Genomic DNA, 16,059 nt, shown 5'->3' with positions numbered 1-16,059 from the left:
ACCACAGAAAGGTCCAGCATGTCAAAATGATTGCAAAAAAAATTTGCTCTAGAAGCTATCTTGTAGCATTTATTCATTTTATTAAGCTAAGAAAATCAAATATTGATAATGTCAGCTTGGTAAGTGAAACATTCAGCCCATTCTGAAAAAAAATGTTAAAATGCTGCCTAACTATGTTATTTCTTTTCAAAACACTGCTGTTGGATGAAAAACATGACAAAGGTGGCTTGCTCCCTATCCACTTTCTGCTCACACAAATATCTTCTCTCCCAATTTATCAATTTAAAGTATTGCTGTAGAAGAATAGGCTTCAAAAAGTGCTTCTCAGTGCATCTCTTTTTATAACACTGCATTGCAAAGAGCATAAGCCAGAGGTTTTTAAGCATTACCTTCATAGAGAACTTCATACTCGGTGGGAACACAGCTGTATCCTTGGATCAAACCTGGCAGGCATTCCTTGCAGAAGGAGTGCAGGCAGGGCAGCATCCTGGGCTCCCTCCTCCGCAGCTCCCATTTGCACACCAAACAATTCCACAACAGATCCAGGGCCTCCATCCCCGCTGGCTCAAGTGTGGCCCTGAAAACATGGAGAGTCACAAAATGGCTCATGGCAAGCCCTGCACCTCACAAAACACTCGATCTTTCAAGTGCAAAGCAGAGGGCAACACGGGATGCACGATCAAATAAACATTCATGTGGCCCTGTGGAAAAAAAAAGCTCCTTGCAGCTGAAAATCACATACCTGCTTTACAGAGGAGAATATCTTTGCAGATTGTTGTGCAGGAAAGAGTGGTTTAAGGCTTACAAACCATGATCCCACTATCTCTCTAGTATTTGCAACTTCTGTAGAAACTGAACTAATCTGTTCTATTGATCTCTTTACAAAGCTGAATTGTCACACGCTGTACACTTCCTGCTAGAAGCACTGAAACTGTGCAATTAAAATTATGAGATTCTCTGGCTGCTTTTACAATTTCTCTCAAATATTTTACAGTTTTCATGTAAAGAAAATAGTACCCACAAGTCCATCATTTCAGCAATGCATCTTAGAAAGCTGCTTTGAAAAATGTACAGCATCTTCTGACAATCTTCTTTATAGAAAAAGTACTTTGCAGTAATCAAATTTTAGCTATTAGGACAACCACAGATCAGATTATAGACCAAACCTGAGCTTCCCAGTGCTCCTCCCAGCAGCCTAAGCTCCCCAGGGTCAACTGAGAGTTTTGCAGTTCATGTTTCATCCTCAGCTCTGAGATTGTCAGAGATGTTGATCAGATACAGACTGCAAAGAGCAACTCCTGCAAGTTGTATCAGAGGAGAGAAAGCAGATGAAGCCTCATTTCCTCTGGAGCCACCCTTCCAGCTGATCCAGCCCCCTGGCACCAGAGTCCCATGGAGCTGCTGATGGCCCTGGCATGGTGGCCCTGCTACCAGCAGGATGGAACTGAAGCTACAGGAATGAGATTCAATCTCCAGATTTCCCCAGCACAGAAGAGCAGCAGCTCTAATCTTAGGGCTATCTCTTCTCCTGAGGGATTCTGTCTTCTGGTAGATTCCAGTGGAAATGGTTAGTAAACAGATCTGAATTTGGGATTTTATTCTGCAATGCAAAAAAATTTATGAATGTCTCAGAAATTAACAACCAGTAGTTTTTTAAAGCATTGTATCCTGAAGTCTTCAATATTTAAAATATTTAGAAGAAAAATGGACCCTATGTTAAAGTCTGCATCCTATTTCATACCCAAGACCCATTCAACTAGGTAGATACCCACCAACTTGACCAACAAATTCCTTAGATAAATTCAAACCTACCACTAAAACTTCAGACTCCAATTCCAAAAACCTGAGGGCCCTTTGGAGATGAGCTGTACCTGTGGTTTAATTAACATTTTATCAGTGCCTATTACACAAACTCACCTTTTACAGTGCATCTTTATCAACCATCTATCAGGGGCAAGTGTCACCGAAGCAGCACAGCCTCTCACCTCACCTCATCTCATCTCTGTCATTTCTTGCAGCTCCTGTTGCTAAGACAAAGCTGCACCTACAAAAATATGTCATGTCTGCAGTAGGACGCTGAGGTCTGAAACTACCACAATGTTGACACAGAGAAACCACAGCCCAAAGCATCCATGCACAGAGAGCCAGTGCAAACAAAGCCTGATACTGGGAAATGCTCTGTCACCTCACAAGCCAAAGCTGGGGCAGGATGAGCAGAAGCAGGCTACTGTAAATCTCAATTTAGGCCTTTTGAACAACATGCAAAACTGAATAGAAGCTTTTTCATAGGAAGGGAAAGAGTAAAAGTAGAAAAAATGTGTTTCAAATTTAGTTCTGAGGCAAGTATGCATAGCAGTAGTCAGGCAGCTGGAGGAGAGGGCTGATGAATGCAATGAGCTACAAAGCCCAGAAAGTGAATCCAGGGAATTACAAACCTGACCTTGGTGCTAGGGAAGGTCATGATGCAGATCAGCTCAAGCACCGTCAATTGACACTTGTGCAACAGCCAGGGCATCAGACCCAGTCAGTGTGGGCTCATGGAAGGGGGGTTCTGCCTAACCCACCCAATCTCTTCTGCTGACAAGGCAACCCCCTTGGTAGTGAGGGAAAGGCTGTAGCTGTCTGACTATCTGTCTGCAGGAAAGCCTTGGACACCACTTCCCACACATTCTCCTGGAAAAACTGGCTGCCCACGGCCTGGAGAGGTCACTGGGCACTGGATAAAGAAGTGGCTGGATGGCTGGGGCCAGAGTGCGAGATTGAGCTACATCGACCATGACAAATTAGCAAACAGCAGTCCCAGCAGCCACTGAGACACAGCTCCCAAACTCCTCTGTATTCTGGAACAAACTGCCCACTTATGCCATAGCCATTCACAAGCAGCAGGACCACTGGCTAAGATTAACTATTTTATAAATGGAATGCACATCAACCTCACCCTAAAAGCCCTCTAAATTTAATTGCTGCCAAACACTGGGTTAGAAGTTGATTAACCAGGATTCTACCATACACATACTTCAAGACGTGCATCAACTTCAGCAGCAAGCTTAAAATAAGTGACAGCTTTTATAGGCTCTTGGTCTGACACTTGAGAATCAGCCCACTGGCTTTGGTTATTTGTTATTATTTGTTATTTTTTCCTTTAAATCCTGCTTTGGCACACAAGGGCCAAGCCTTGCAGACACCACAAGTCCTGCTTTGATGTTACAACCAAGCAAGGACTATTTCAGGTTATCATTTTAAACCAATATATCAGCACTGCACACAGAGCAGTTCCAGAGCTGTGCCACTGCTTTGCCAGCTGTAAGGAAGGCTGAGGATGGCTGGCACCAACTGTCCCACAGCTGGGAACAGCAGGAATTGCACACCCAGCCTGGGGAGGGCAGGGATTGCAAATGTCAATTTACAGCTACTGCTGCACTGCTGTCACTTGGCATTTCCTTGTCCACACTCCTGCTGTTCCATTCCCACAGGCCAGGGCACCATCCCCACAAATTCCCCTTGATGTCACCTCAGTTTTCAAGAATCCCCATCAAAATCACATCAAGTCCTCTTTTCAGACAGCTGTAGAAAGGATTACTAACAAAAGAGCAGCACAAATTCAGAACTTAATTTTGCCACCCACAAAACAATGAGACATCTGTACATGGCAGGTACTGAAAACTGTAATCAGGCAATTTCAAAATGAAGTGAGAAGCAGTCAAACCACTGATCAAGTATTATGCAGGTAAGATTAAGTGTGAACTGTGTCTGGAGAAGTCAGGAAAGAAAAATCAGAACAACCCAAACTTCTGTAAACCAGCTCATTTTATGCAGTGTTTATTCAAAAAATTTGAATAAAACAAAAACTTTTATGCCACAAGCACACAGGCACCACCAACTTCTTTGATCTTTTCCTCTGCTCTTCTGCTGAAGAACTTGGCTTTCACAATGACAGGCTGCTTGGGCAGCTTCCCCTTGCCCAGCACTTTGTAGTAGCCCTAGAAGGATTTAAAAAAGAAGTTCAGTGTTTGTAATCAGCTCACAGGCTCCTACATTCAGACCTGTTAGCACACACCGGTTAAAACAGAACCACGATCACCATGACCTTATCCAGTAAATTCATTACATTAAATGACATTAAGACAATTAACAAAACAGCTGCTGGAGTCACAGGAGGTGGGAAGTGGCCCTAAGTGGCCAGCAGAGGCAGAGCAGTGTCCCTGATTCGGTGGCTGGCTGAGACACAGGACATCAGAGCCAGTGAATATGGATCAGGTGTTCCTGTCCGAGAACTATAGCACACCCAGACAACCAGACATGTGGAGATGTGACTCTAGTCTCGAGGGTGACATGGTGGGAGACCGGCTCCACCATGGCTTTGTTCCCTCAGGAACATTCCAAACCAGCCATCCTTCACCACCTCCTCAAAGGAGGGCAGTGCCTGCCCACACACACACCAGCAGGACAAGAGGTTCTTACAGGGAAAAATGCAACACCCAAAGTGCCCAGGGATCTGTGTGGTGAGCCTCTGAGCACGAAGCACTGGAGCTCCCCAGCAGGAGCGCCCGGCGCAGGGCCCAGCCCCGCAGCACCCACCGAGCGCACGACGTCGATGACCGGGGCCAGGCCCGCCTCGTTCTTGGCGTAGTTGAGCCTGGTCTGCTCGCTGACCAGCGTCCACAGCTTGTCCAGGTTCACCGTGGGACAGAACTTCTGGTTCCTCTTCAGGTGATAGTGCCTCATGCCCACCTTCCCAAAGTAACCAGGGTGGCTGTGGCACAAACACATTCCACGTTAGATCCCATTTCTAACTCATCCTGAACAAGCACAACTCTAAACTAACACTGAAACAAGCATCTTACAACATCAGAGCATCCACAATGTCACATTACACCTTTTTTCATATTAATATGTGTAGAATTTAGGTGCAATAATGATTAGTATCCAAACCAAGGAGCAATTACACTCTCTCTAAGTGTCCCTTCTCCCCACAACTCACACCTCAATCCCCCTCCCTGCCAAGGCTGCATTTCCAGGGACCCAGGGAGGGCTGTCCTGCCTGGGAAGCTGTGGCACTGCTGTCACTGACCCGGTGACTGACTGAGCCAGGCAGGCACAGCCAGTGAATAGAGATCAGTGGTTCCTGTCCGAGCACTCCAGCACACCAGGGCCACGGGCAGGGCCCACGTGTGACTCTATAGCCTCGGGAATCACAACATCCTGCCCCTGTACCTGCTGCAGCCAACAGGATTTAACACCAAATTCACATTCTGAATTTGCTCTGTGTGCACTGCTAAGCAGGGACCACACTGTAACAGGGAAATTTGGTCAGCTTTACCTAATGCTACAATGAACTCTCCAAAATGCCAAGTGAAAAGGTTTTTGATTTAAGGCTAAGTGGGGACATGAGCAGCTATAATGCTACACCTCCCATTAAAGGAAAAAACACAGAGGATTGCAGAAAACTTTCCTTATTCACATATAAAACTCAGTTGCTTCTACTTCATGAGCATGCATGTTCCTAGTAGACATTTAAAACGTTAGCTTACTATTTATCAAAGTTAATCCTGTGATGGTGCAAACCACCGGCATTACCACGTCCTCCAGGATGCTTCCTGTGTTTGCCTGACAAGAAACATTTTAAGTTTGTTACATTAATATTACACACAATACTTAGAGATACTTTCAATGTCAACTTAAACTAATTCTTTTATCTTGTGGTGCGACACGGTTGGAATGGTAGAGCTGAAAGGGAGACTGCACCGCCCTGGAAGTTTAAGATGTCGCATAGCCAGTACTGATGGGCTGAGCAGCGCTGGAGTTACAAACCCAGGGAGTCTAAATCGTGCAGGACATGATCAGCCCATCACGGCGGCACCGCTCGATATTCCCCCGGTGCCCTGCACGCACAGCCCCGTTTTTATGGATCGGGGAAGGGCAGAGCAGCAGCATTCCCTCAGCGCCGCGGAGGCCCCGGCGCCCCCGCGGCCGCCCCTGCACTCACCCACGCGGCCGTGGCCGTGGCTGACGTGTCCTCTCAGCTTTCGCGTCTTCCTGAGGCGGGAAGGCTGCGGGGAAGGGGGAGAGCGGCCGTGAGCGAGGCGGGCAGCGAGCGCCAGCAGAACCCCGCGCCCGCCCGGGAACCGCGCAGCCGGCCGCCATGGCGGACCGGCCTCCCCGCACCGCTCCCGCCCGCCGCGGGCTCGGAGCCGCGCCTCCCCACCACCCTCCGCTACTCGGCAGTCCCGTCCCGCCGCGGGAGCGAGGGCGGCGGCCGCGGGGTCCCGGTCCCATCCCGATCCCATCCCATCCCATCCCATCCCATCCCATCCCATCCCATCCCATCCCATCCCATCCGGCCGGACGCAGCTCCCACCATCTTGCCGGCGTGCGCGAGGGAGAGAAAGGGCGCGGCTCTCGCGAGAGCGGGCAAAGGCGCGCGGGACGGGGCGGGGCCGAGATCTCGCGAGGCTTCGCTGAGGCGGGAGCGGCGGGCGGAGCCGTGAGGGGCCGGGCCCCGCCCACAGCCGGCACCGCTCCCCGTCTGCTCCCGGCGCGGGAAGCGGAGCTTTAAACAGAATTTAGCAATTTTTGGAAATTTGGTCACTTTATTAAACATCCATAATAGTGGGAAAATGAACACTACGTCCTTGAACACAATTACTTGACACACTGGAGTGTGAATTCCTGGAGTGTCACTGTTTCTTAAGTTTGGTTTCTAGGGGTTTTTTAAATGGATTTTATACTGTTAAGATTTTAAACAAAACTTTACCAATTTTAAACACAGGCCTCAGGATTAAAATTTACCAATTTTAAACACAGGCCTGGATTTATTTTTCTTTAGAATTTTCCTGGTGCATTTACAATGTTCCACGCTGAGGAACACCATTAGTGTTAACAACCAATTTAGTATGGAAAATAATGCACTCCTTGGTTTTTGTTCGTCTGATCCCTTCAAGCACAGACCACCCCATACCACAAGGATTGTTTTACACAGCTCCAGTCTGAGGATTCAAAAGGCACCCATAGATTTTTTGGGCCATGATCTCACCTTGCCCAGTGGTATCCTCTGATTCACATTACAAAAATGGGAACAGGTTGACAGATGACACAATGTTTAAAAGCTTTCTCCTTTAATTTTTAAAGTGCAAATGGAGCAAAACAGCTTTGGCACAGGAGATGGGTTTTACAGCACATTCTTGTACATCAGCTTTGTCTTGCCTTTGCAGTAACTCCACAGCATGTCCTGGTACAGTTTTATCCATCATTTTCTGCAGAAGAATTATGTACTTCCCCCTACATTTACTAGCAGCTGTTGTTTATAAAAAGGCCAGAAGCCACCTGTACAAGTGACGTTACTCCTTCCACTCTCAAGAATTACATCTAGCAATCATTCTGGAACTTGGAGCGTATCACAGAGTGAAACTAATGGAAGTTACCAGTTGTGGTGGCATTTCCTCTGTAGCAAAAGCACCTGGTATTTCACTGACATTTCACGTACACTTAAGAAGCTTTTGTGGATTTTGGAGTGTGAGGGAGGTAACTGAAAAAGGAAACGACTTCACCTTTTCAGTGAACAGCCCCTCAAGTTTGCTCTATGAGGCTGATAGCAAACCAGAACCACTGTCAGGTTAGGAACTGCGCAAGCCTCAAAGCCCATCTAACTACAGCAGTCACGCTGAGAATGACGAAAACCAGAGTGTGGGGGTTTCCTTTGAAGGTAAGAGGCTTCAGCTAATTTTCATTATCTGAAGCATTTTATATTTTTTTAATCTTTTCTTCTTCAGACTAAGGGAAAACTTATAGAATCTTGACAGGAGTTTTTTCTAGATCAAGGAAGAACGTGACACTTGAGCACCACGCACAGCACAAAGCCAACTGAAAATTCCATAGGTCAGGAGCAGTATGTGTGATACAAAGATAAAATCATTTGCTGCTAACCCATGAAAAAATGTTTTAACAGATGCTTTTGTTAGGATAAAATTTTTTAAAAAGGGGTAAAAAATGTCTTGTCTTAGCCCTGGTGAAAAACACTGGAGAAACCCCAAAGTGAAAACAAAACTAGCAAACCTACCAAAAGAGATGTTTGTAATATCCACTTTACATTTTAATTACAAATTCATTTAGAAATCACAGGTGAGTTGCTGTGTTTGTACCTGCTCCACATGAGGAAGTGCAGAGGTTTGCAATGAATATAAACAAACAGGTCTATTTACAGAGTTTATTAGGATCCATACATACATACACTAGGAAAGGCTGTACTGTACCTACTCGCTGCAGCTTGCATGTCAGAGAGCCAGGATCTCCCCAGGCTTAGCATCTTAGTGCACAGTGGATTATAAGGAGTTTACTGACCAGAGTTCAAACCAAGTGGAGGTTCTGCAATGTGAACCAAGTACCTTATTATTAAGTTACTTTGTTATTTCTCCTTTAAAATCAGTTTGCAGGAAACAGACAGATAGACAGCCAAGTGCCTGTGCCGCACGAGAGCAGCCCCGTGCGTACAACCTCTCCCACGTACCCGAGCTCATTCACCCCGCAGTGTTCAGGCATCAAACACCCCTTGGAGTCAGTGGTTCTGCTGAGACAGTCAGCTGCACATAAATCAGCTACTCGTTTTTGCACCAAGCATAACTCAACTCATACTAAAGAAAAAAAAAACAAGCACCTGGTATTCTCAGGAATATACAAATATTTACCACAGTTGTCTCGCTCATTACAAAATCAGTTACAAAAGCTTACAGCACATTATGTACAATCTCTGCCCAAAACCACGGAGGAGCCTTCACGTGGCACCCTGACACAGCATCCGTGGATCTTCTCCTGGAGCTGCCTCAGCTCGCTCCGCTCTCCTCCCGCTCCGCACTCCAGCGCCGCAGGTGTCTCACACGGTGCCATAAATAGGATTTGGGTTGGTGTTTCAGCAGGAAGGAGCTAGTTCTTCTTGTGAAGGAACTTCATTTTGTTACCTAAAGGAAGCACACCGTCAGTCTGCAGCAGATAGCAAAGTCAATCCAAAGTGACAGCAAACGGGTGTAACTTGTAATCAGCATCAGCAGGGAGAGCTGAGTTACAGAACACTGACTGCCCCAACCCCTTCCTGTTCCACTCCTTGATCATGGTTTGTGTGAAAAATGCATGTATTTTATGATTGGCTTTTTGCAAATATTAAAATGAACATTATATGTGTTGTGTTAGAAAGTAATGCTGAATTAATTCTATTAAGTACTGTGTTAAATATAATTTTAGGTTATAGAAACTGTTAAAATAGAAACTATGCTATGTAAGATGCTTTGTTTAAAAGAAAGGACTCCCAGCTAGATAGCAGTCACAGGACACCTAAATCTTTCGGAGAAAAAGAAATTTTTCCCCTCTTATCAGAAGAAACGAACTTCTTCCCACCTTGGAGGCGCTGTTAGGATTCAGAGGAAGAAGTTGAAGATGACCAGACAGAATCCTGTGTTTGAATGGGATTTATGCATCATGTGTCAAGTGTGACTATGCAACAGGCTATTGCTTTTAAGGGTTAATCCTCTGTTAACGTGGGTCCTTTTTCGGGCTCATGATGCCCAGAAAAAGGTACCCGGACGTCCGTAACTCTTTGTCTCTGTTGTCTCATATTGTCCTAACCATTTTATTACTATTAGACTTTTAAAAATTTTAAAAACAAGTGATTGGCGTTTTTCACAGCTTGGTTCCCCCATCCCCAAGTGAAAATGAAAGTGTTAACAAGGACCGTCATTAAATCTATTTTATACCTTTAACTATGTTTTCATTGCTTTCTTTTTTGTAATTCCTATCACGCTGAAACCACTCTACTACCTCACTTCACCTCGGATACGGCTTTTTCAAATTAAAACAAAAAAACCACCACAACCAAAATCCACCATCACACTGAAAATTCATTTCAGAAATACTTCTAAAGCTTTTCCTCACCGAGGCCTCGCAGGAACTTGTTTACTCCGCTTTGTTCCGTGTCCGGGAGCTCCTCCAAATACTGTTCCACCCTCTGCTCGAAGAGCCCTGCGGCAGAGGGAGACAGGCATGGCTGAGCCGTGTGCGGCTGATCCCGGTCCCCGCGCAGCCCCGGCTCCCGCCCCGGCAGCCTCCGCCCGCAGCGCCCTTCCGGTTAACCGCGCGGGAGTGCAGGGATGGTTTCCGCCTTCCCGGTGAGCACGGGGGATGGAGGGGCGCTGCCGCCATCCGCGGGACCCCAGCGGAACAGCGCGACCCGCAGCGCAGGGCGGACACCCACCCGTACCTTTAGCCCTGCATTTCCTCAGCTCCCTGTCCTGGATGAAACCGGCGAACATTTGGGATTCCATGAAAACTTCCAAGAAGCGGCGGATACTCTTGGAGGCCACAGATTTACGGAAAGCCTCCCTTTGGAAGACACGCTCTCCTTTTTCATTCTGGGTTAGGAACAGGGAATAATGGCCAACTGTCTCCACAAAGAATCGGATAAAAACCTCAGACACTAATCCATTCAGGGTGTTACATTCTGCAAAATAAGGCAGCAATAAGACACCAAAATCAGCTGCTACCAGAGCTGTCAGCATTATCCCCGCAGGGCCGGGCCGTGCATCTCCCGGTTCCCTGACGCCGCGCTAGCAACTGGCAGGAGCGGCAGCGGCTCCCTGCACACCTGGATGCACACGGAGAGGGTGACAGCGCCATAGCCACGGTGCCAGTCTGCAGAATTGGTGTTCTGTGACCAAGAGTCAGCGAGAATTACAAATCCTCAGCAAATTAAACATTTGATGGGTGTTTCATCAAAATCAAACCTGCTGTTTTCACTCTTGAGCAAATTCTCTTCAAAAACTTCTGAATGATTCAGCATTAAAATGTTTTTCTCTGAGGATAATAAGTCTGTACCAAAAACTGATCAAAAATGGTCTGTTGTAGAATTTGGGCTTTCATCGTTTTGGAGATGTTTAAACAGTCTTATATATGTAATGCATATGATTAGAAATAAATTCCAAAAACTGAATAGGGGCCTGTTTCATACCTTTAAACCACAGGCATCTCAATTCACCCTGGGCTGTTTTTATCACTGCTGAAGAGAAATATGAACCTTCAGAGACAGCCCAACCCATCTTGGACTAAAATTCTTTTCTGGTGGTACCCGCTTCTCCCCTGAAAATACCAAGTGCCAAGAGCAATTCCAAACTCAGACACACCCCTAAGCCTGGAGAATTATCTGGATTGAGTTAGGGCCAAGTTAACTGCAAACCTCTGTTTGAGCAAAGGTTCAGAGGGACCCATAGGAGTCCTTGTCATTTGCAAAGAAATTAAAATAAACCACAGGTGAGGTATCACTGTCTGTTGATGCCATCAGTCTCATTCTGCTGTGTGCTGAGAGACAGCCTTTGATGTCACCAGAGGTATTTGAGACCTCAAGTCCCATCTTTGTTTCTCCTGCATGGAAAATCACAATTCTACCTACATTTGTTTATTACACAAGTCCCTGTTTCCAAAGGAACTTACCATCATCTGAATCACTATCTGAATCCTGATTTATCAGTTCATTCTTTCTCTCTAGAGCCTGCTCCAGAGCAGCTTGCAATTTTCTAGGCAATAGTGTGTCTTCATCATCCATCTGATGGAGGGAAAAAAAAAATCTTTAAGCCACAATAATCTATTCAGGAACTCCAGCAAATACTTTCAGCAGGTTTAGAATTCAGATGAAAAATATTTGCATCTGCTACTGTCATGGCCACATATATAAAAGAATGAGAATCTATGCGCAACTAACAAATACTTCTAAAAATTCCTTGTCACTCTTAATAAGATTAAAGTCAGGAATGATAATCCAAAGAGCAGGTAAACACAAAAATGTGAAATCAGCTCTTCACATGACAAAGAGTCCAAATAGTCCTGTTTAACTAAATACACATCGTGTGAAATCTTGCTAGGGGTACACACAGCTGCTGTAGTTGGTTGTAGGCAGCTCCTTTGGTCCTTGACAGTGGTTTTTACTGTTTTCTAGTCTGTCTTGTTTTCTGGGTCTTGCCCCTGTTGCTCTCTTCATTTTATTTTATGCTTGTTCAGCAGAAGCCAGGTAAGCACAGGAGCCTTAGCTGTGCAGCCACTGTTCACCAGCCAGGGAATTGAACACAAAGTTTCCCCATGCAACCTGCAGACTGTTGGTTTGAAATTATTTAGTGCCACATGACTGTCAGGAGATGATGATCCCTCATCTCCTTGTTTACAAGGTTTCTGCTTTTCCTGTCACATTAAACTATTCTCCACCTCTGTGCTCTCGGGAACTTTCTTTGCTATTTTTGTCCTTTTCACCTCCCAACAGTGTGTGAGTTTACTTGCTAAGGCAATGTTATTGCCTTTGGATGTTTTCTTTCCACTGTGAATACAGTTCTTGATTCCTTGTGACAGTCACAGCCTCACTCCCTTCTGCCTACTGAGAAATTCTTATTTGCAGGTGGAACAGAAAATTAGAACTTTTTTTCCCTCATCGCTTTCCCTTTGCACACACAATTCCTGCCAAATCCCTCTGATCAAAGAAACCCAATCACACCATAGGGGTAAACAGCTTGCCAGACTGCATGGCAGCATTCTGAGCTGTACTTTACCTGTCTGATGAATCGATCAGATCCCAGGTTAACCATCAAAGCCTACAGAAAAGAAAACACTGCTGTGAAATGTATCTGAAGACACAGAAAACATTCATTTGTTCATTGGTTTTTAATAGCAGACCATCTGCTGAACAAGCCTCAACATGAATCAAATTCCTACTGTGAAACAAGAGGTTGTGTGCTTTATGAAACAACATGAAGGTTTTCTTTAGAGCTACAAGTCTAATTTAACATAGATACAACAGATCTCATACTAGATTAATATATTTAAAAAGCTAAAAGGGTTTTTTTTCTTAAATCTACCCAAGTTATAACTAATAATTTTGTTAACATGAAAAGTGTTTTAAGGGGTTTAAAGAAAACAATGTGGAGGCAGCGGGGATTCCAAAGGGCAAGGGTGTGAAATACTCATGATAAAGCAGCAAAGCTGAGAGATGGAGCTGGGAAGATGTGGAAGAGCAATGTTAGGAAAGCAGAAGGGAAATGGAGCAGAGATTTACCTGGGCCAGAGGCACACAGGGCCTTGGAAGCGAGCACAAGAAAATTCCTTAGAAAAAGGACAGGAAACTAATAGGAGCAAGAGAGAAAAGAGTGCGTCCTTGAGTATTCTTGTGGTTTTTTTACTGGAAGAGCTGATGAAGTGCAACTCTCATTTGATTTCCAATATAGTAATAACAAAGTCTTAGAAGTTAAAACTGTTAAAGGTTTTGTCTCCTGTGTGGGCTATGGCTTCATGCACCACTTCCATAAAGATTAAGAGATGTCATAGCAGATGGCTTCCTCTTGTTCCAGAACAAATCAGCATGTTTACACCCTAAGTACCGGTGACTAGGTAAACATTCACTTGTCTCTGACAAGGTGCCAGGTGTGGAAGAGAGGCAGAATAAAAGAGAAGAATAAAGCTACTGCTGCAGCTTTGCCAAGAGGCAGTTGCCAATGAGAACCAGGCAGAGAAGAAACAAAGAGGCAGATTAAAAATTAAACATGTGAGGATTTATGTCCCAGTGGCAGCCCTCTCCTAGGAGAGGCCAGCTTTACTCCAGGCAAACAATTGTGGTGCCAGCTCCTACCTCCTCTACGGGCAGGTCCTTGAGTTTGGGCAGGGAGCTGGAGAGCAGTCCCACCAGGAAGGGGGTAGGGCAGCACACGATGTCAATCATGGACGAGGGCAGGACAGGAATGAAGGTGTGCTGCCAGGAGAAGGGGTACAGCAGGGCCACTACAGCGTGGGAGCAGCTCGACAGGGTGCTGGGGAGAGAGCAACAACCAGGTCAGCAAAGGCTGTTCTTGGCTCACAACACCTTCCACCCGCTGAGAGACTGTTGAAATACAAGTGCCCAAGGTGCTGCCTCTGGCACTCTTGTCTTCAGACAGGCCTTGGTCTCCTTCCAGTCCCTATCCTCTCTGTGCTGTGCAGTGTGGCAGCTCACAGCACACCTCAAACCAAAGGTACAAAACTAGAACCTGTTTCAAACTACAATCCATTTGTTTCATAGCAGATGGTTTGATCTAGAAGCCAAGATTCCATGTTCCCAAAAGCACTCAAAAGCAGCTACTTTGAACAATTCTTAAAACCCAAAAGCAACTTCAGATCTTGGCTGTAACGATGATATCAGTAGTAAAACAACGTAATAGTAATGGTCTTAACTACAGGAACAAAGGGCAAATGAAAAGTAAAATAAAATTGGGAAAAAAATCCTCACAAAAAACTCTACCAAATCAGATATAAAAAGCCCCCAACAATCAATACCTGTTCCAAAGGAAAGCTGGTAAAAGCAACACATTTTTCAAAGATAGTGTATTTTTTGACAATAGCATCTTTTTATTATAATACATTTTAAAGGACTTATTAACCAACTTCAGTGATAAAGGTATTGATCCTGCTCAGCAGAGTACTCTAAAATACAGGTTGGTAGCTCCTAAACCTTAAGGCTTGATATTATCATGGCAAATGTCCTTCCATCTACTGAATCCAATTCTCTTTTTGCAGTCACATGGTTTCCAAAGGTTAAAAATTAAGGAACATCATGACCAAGTGGGTTTTAACATCAGGGGAATAAAAACAAGCTCTCCATATCACAGCTACATTGTCTGCCTCTCACAGGCTAAGATGACAGAAATTTGGATCCAACATGACTGAACTAATTTTCTTGCATTGCAAACTTCTGCTGTGCTTAATGTAGCTACAAAGAAGTATAAATAATAACTGCAGAGCTGTTACTGCTTTAAAATGCTGGGGAAAGATGCTCATTTCTTCTACTGCAAGACTTGGTGGAGACTTTAGGTGGCATCAGACCTCCACCAGAATAACCTTCATCAGCATTTTTACTTCAGTTGTGAATTGTTCCAGAGCCAGAGGAAAGGTTTCACCTGTTTGTTCCCATCAGTGATTTACCTTCAAAGTTTGCTACATGAGAAAAATGAGATTTAGGGGACAAAGAGAGAAAATGTTGGGGAAGAGCAAATCCTCGTGCTTTACTTTACTTTAAAATTGTTTTACTGCAAATAATCTGCTGGCTTGGTTTTAATTGACACTTCCTTTAAGATCTGACAATCGCAGCATGGATTTATAACAAATGTTGCCTGACACAAGGTTGTTGTAAAATGATGCATTTATATATTTTTTTTTTATAAGAAGCAATGGTGCTGCCATGGCCTCGTATTTTGGCCTCAAGCATTTAGCACAGCAGGCACACTGGTGTGCTTTGGAAGAGCTGTGGAACATGGTACAGACTCCCAGCACTTCCTCTAGATGACTTCAATGACTCCCTGGCATTTTCACCTACAATAAATTCATCTTAGCTGAGCAACTAAAAAAAGAGCCACGTTAAGCTAAAAGCAGGAAGACAAACATTCTTCTGCTCTTCAGTGAGTATTTGTTTCCTCTCTGTAAAATGCCCTTTTGTAACATGTTGTGTTACACGCAGTGCTGTGACGTAAATCAGCCCCTGCAGCCTCTTGTGCCTGCTATTCCCACGCTGGGGAGGCTTTCAGCCTCCAGCACAGGCCACTGGAATCTCTTCCTGAGCTTTCCTGGGAGCCAGCTGGGGCAGGGCCAGGAGCAGAGTGCTGGGGGTGTCCTGTGGCAGCACCCAGCTCTAGTAGGGGTGCCCTCTGCCAGCACCCCAGCACGAGTAACACCGCCCTGGCAGCGCCTTGGCCTCTGCACTTCAGCACTCCACACACAGCTCTTAAATTCAGCCTCAGAAAATCTTTCCTTCTGGAACATCTCATCCCCATGAAACATCCCCTCCAAGCTTCCAGCCCCCAGAATCTCCTGCTGCCATCCCTGATGGACTCCTGCAGGACTCCTACAGCTGTCACCAAACTCCTGCTTGTACAAAGTGCCTGCCCTAGCTGGAAAGTTTCATATTTAGAATGAATACACATCTTTCACTTCAGTGAAATTTCACAGTTTGTAAGATAAAATTCAGAGGTGATATGTATAAAGGAACCCCCAGCCTAAATCTCCAAAATACAGTTC

At 45.2% G+C, this 16,059-nt stretch overlaps 2 protein-coding genes and 2 non-coding genes across 5 annotated transcripts in view; all 4 read right to left on the bottom strand.

The window, feature by feature from the left end:
- Positions 1 to 3,789: 3,789 nt before the first annotated feature.
- RPL27A (ribosomal protein L27a) lies at positions 3,790 to 6,616 on the bottom strand. The gene is made up of 5 exons (XM_058806353.1): positions 6,359 to 6,616; positions 5,987 to 6,050; positions 5,532 to 5,607; positions 4,579 to 4,753; positions 3,790 to 3,980 (listed from the first exon to the last, which is right to left on the bottom strand). Exons 1-5 carry the CDS (start codon positions 6,599 to 6,601, stop codon positions 3,852 to 3,854), a joined length of 687 nt encoding a protein of 228 aa, XP_058662336.1. The 5' UTR covers positions 6,602 to 6,616; the 3' UTR covers positions 3,790 to 3,851.
- LOC131559583 (small nucleolar RNA SNORA3/SNORA45 family) lies at positions 4,195 to 4,326 on the bottom strand. Its single transcript, XR_009274909.1, has one exon. It is a non-coding gene; the product is annotated as a small nucleolar RNA SNORA3/SNORA45 family (small nucleolar RNA).
- LOC131559582 (small nucleolar RNA SNORA3/SNORA45 family) lies at positions 5,059 to 5,190 on the bottom strand. Its single transcript, XR_009274908.1, has one exon. It is a non-coding gene; the product is annotated as a small nucleolar RNA SNORA3/SNORA45 family (small nucleolar RNA).
- A 625-nt stretch (positions 6,617 to 7,241) lies between the features above and the next one.
- The window catches only part of DENND2B (DENN domain containing 2B), a 152,738-nt gene continuing 143,920 nt past the window's right edge, over positions 7,242 to 16,059 (bottom strand). For both annotated transcript variants that reach the window (XM_058806350.1, XM_058806351.1), the window contains 6 exons: positions 13,646 to 13,823; positions 12,573 to 12,614; positions 11,470 to 11,581; positions 10,244 to 10,483; positions 9,919 to 10,005; positions 7,242 to 8,951 (listed from right to left, as the gene is read on the bottom strand). In XM_058806350.1, coding sequence (XP_058662333.1) covers positions 8,917 to 8,951; positions 9,919 to 10,005; positions 10,244 to 10,483; positions 11,470 to 11,581; positions 12,573 to 12,614; positions 13,646 to 13,823 — 694 coding nt within the window. In that variant the 3' untranslated portion in view covers positions 7,242 to 8,916. The remainder of the gene's footprint in view (positions 8,952 to 9,918; positions 10,006 to 10,243; positions 10,484 to 11,469; positions 11,582 to 12,572; positions 12,615 to 13,645; positions 13,824 to 16,059) is intronic.

Source organism: Ammospiza caudacuta, chromosome 6 (genome assembly GCF_027887145.1).
Source record: "Ammospiza caudacuta isolate bAmmCau1 chromosome 6, bAmmCau1.pri, whole genome shotgun sequence".
NCBI classification, from domain to species: domain Eukaryota; kingdom Metazoa; phylum Chordata; class Aves; order Passeriformes; family Passerellidae; genus Ammospiza; species Ammospiza caudacuta.
The sequence above is the reverse complement of the archived record's forward strand: the minus strand, read 5'-3'. Positions and strand labels throughout refer to the sequence as shown.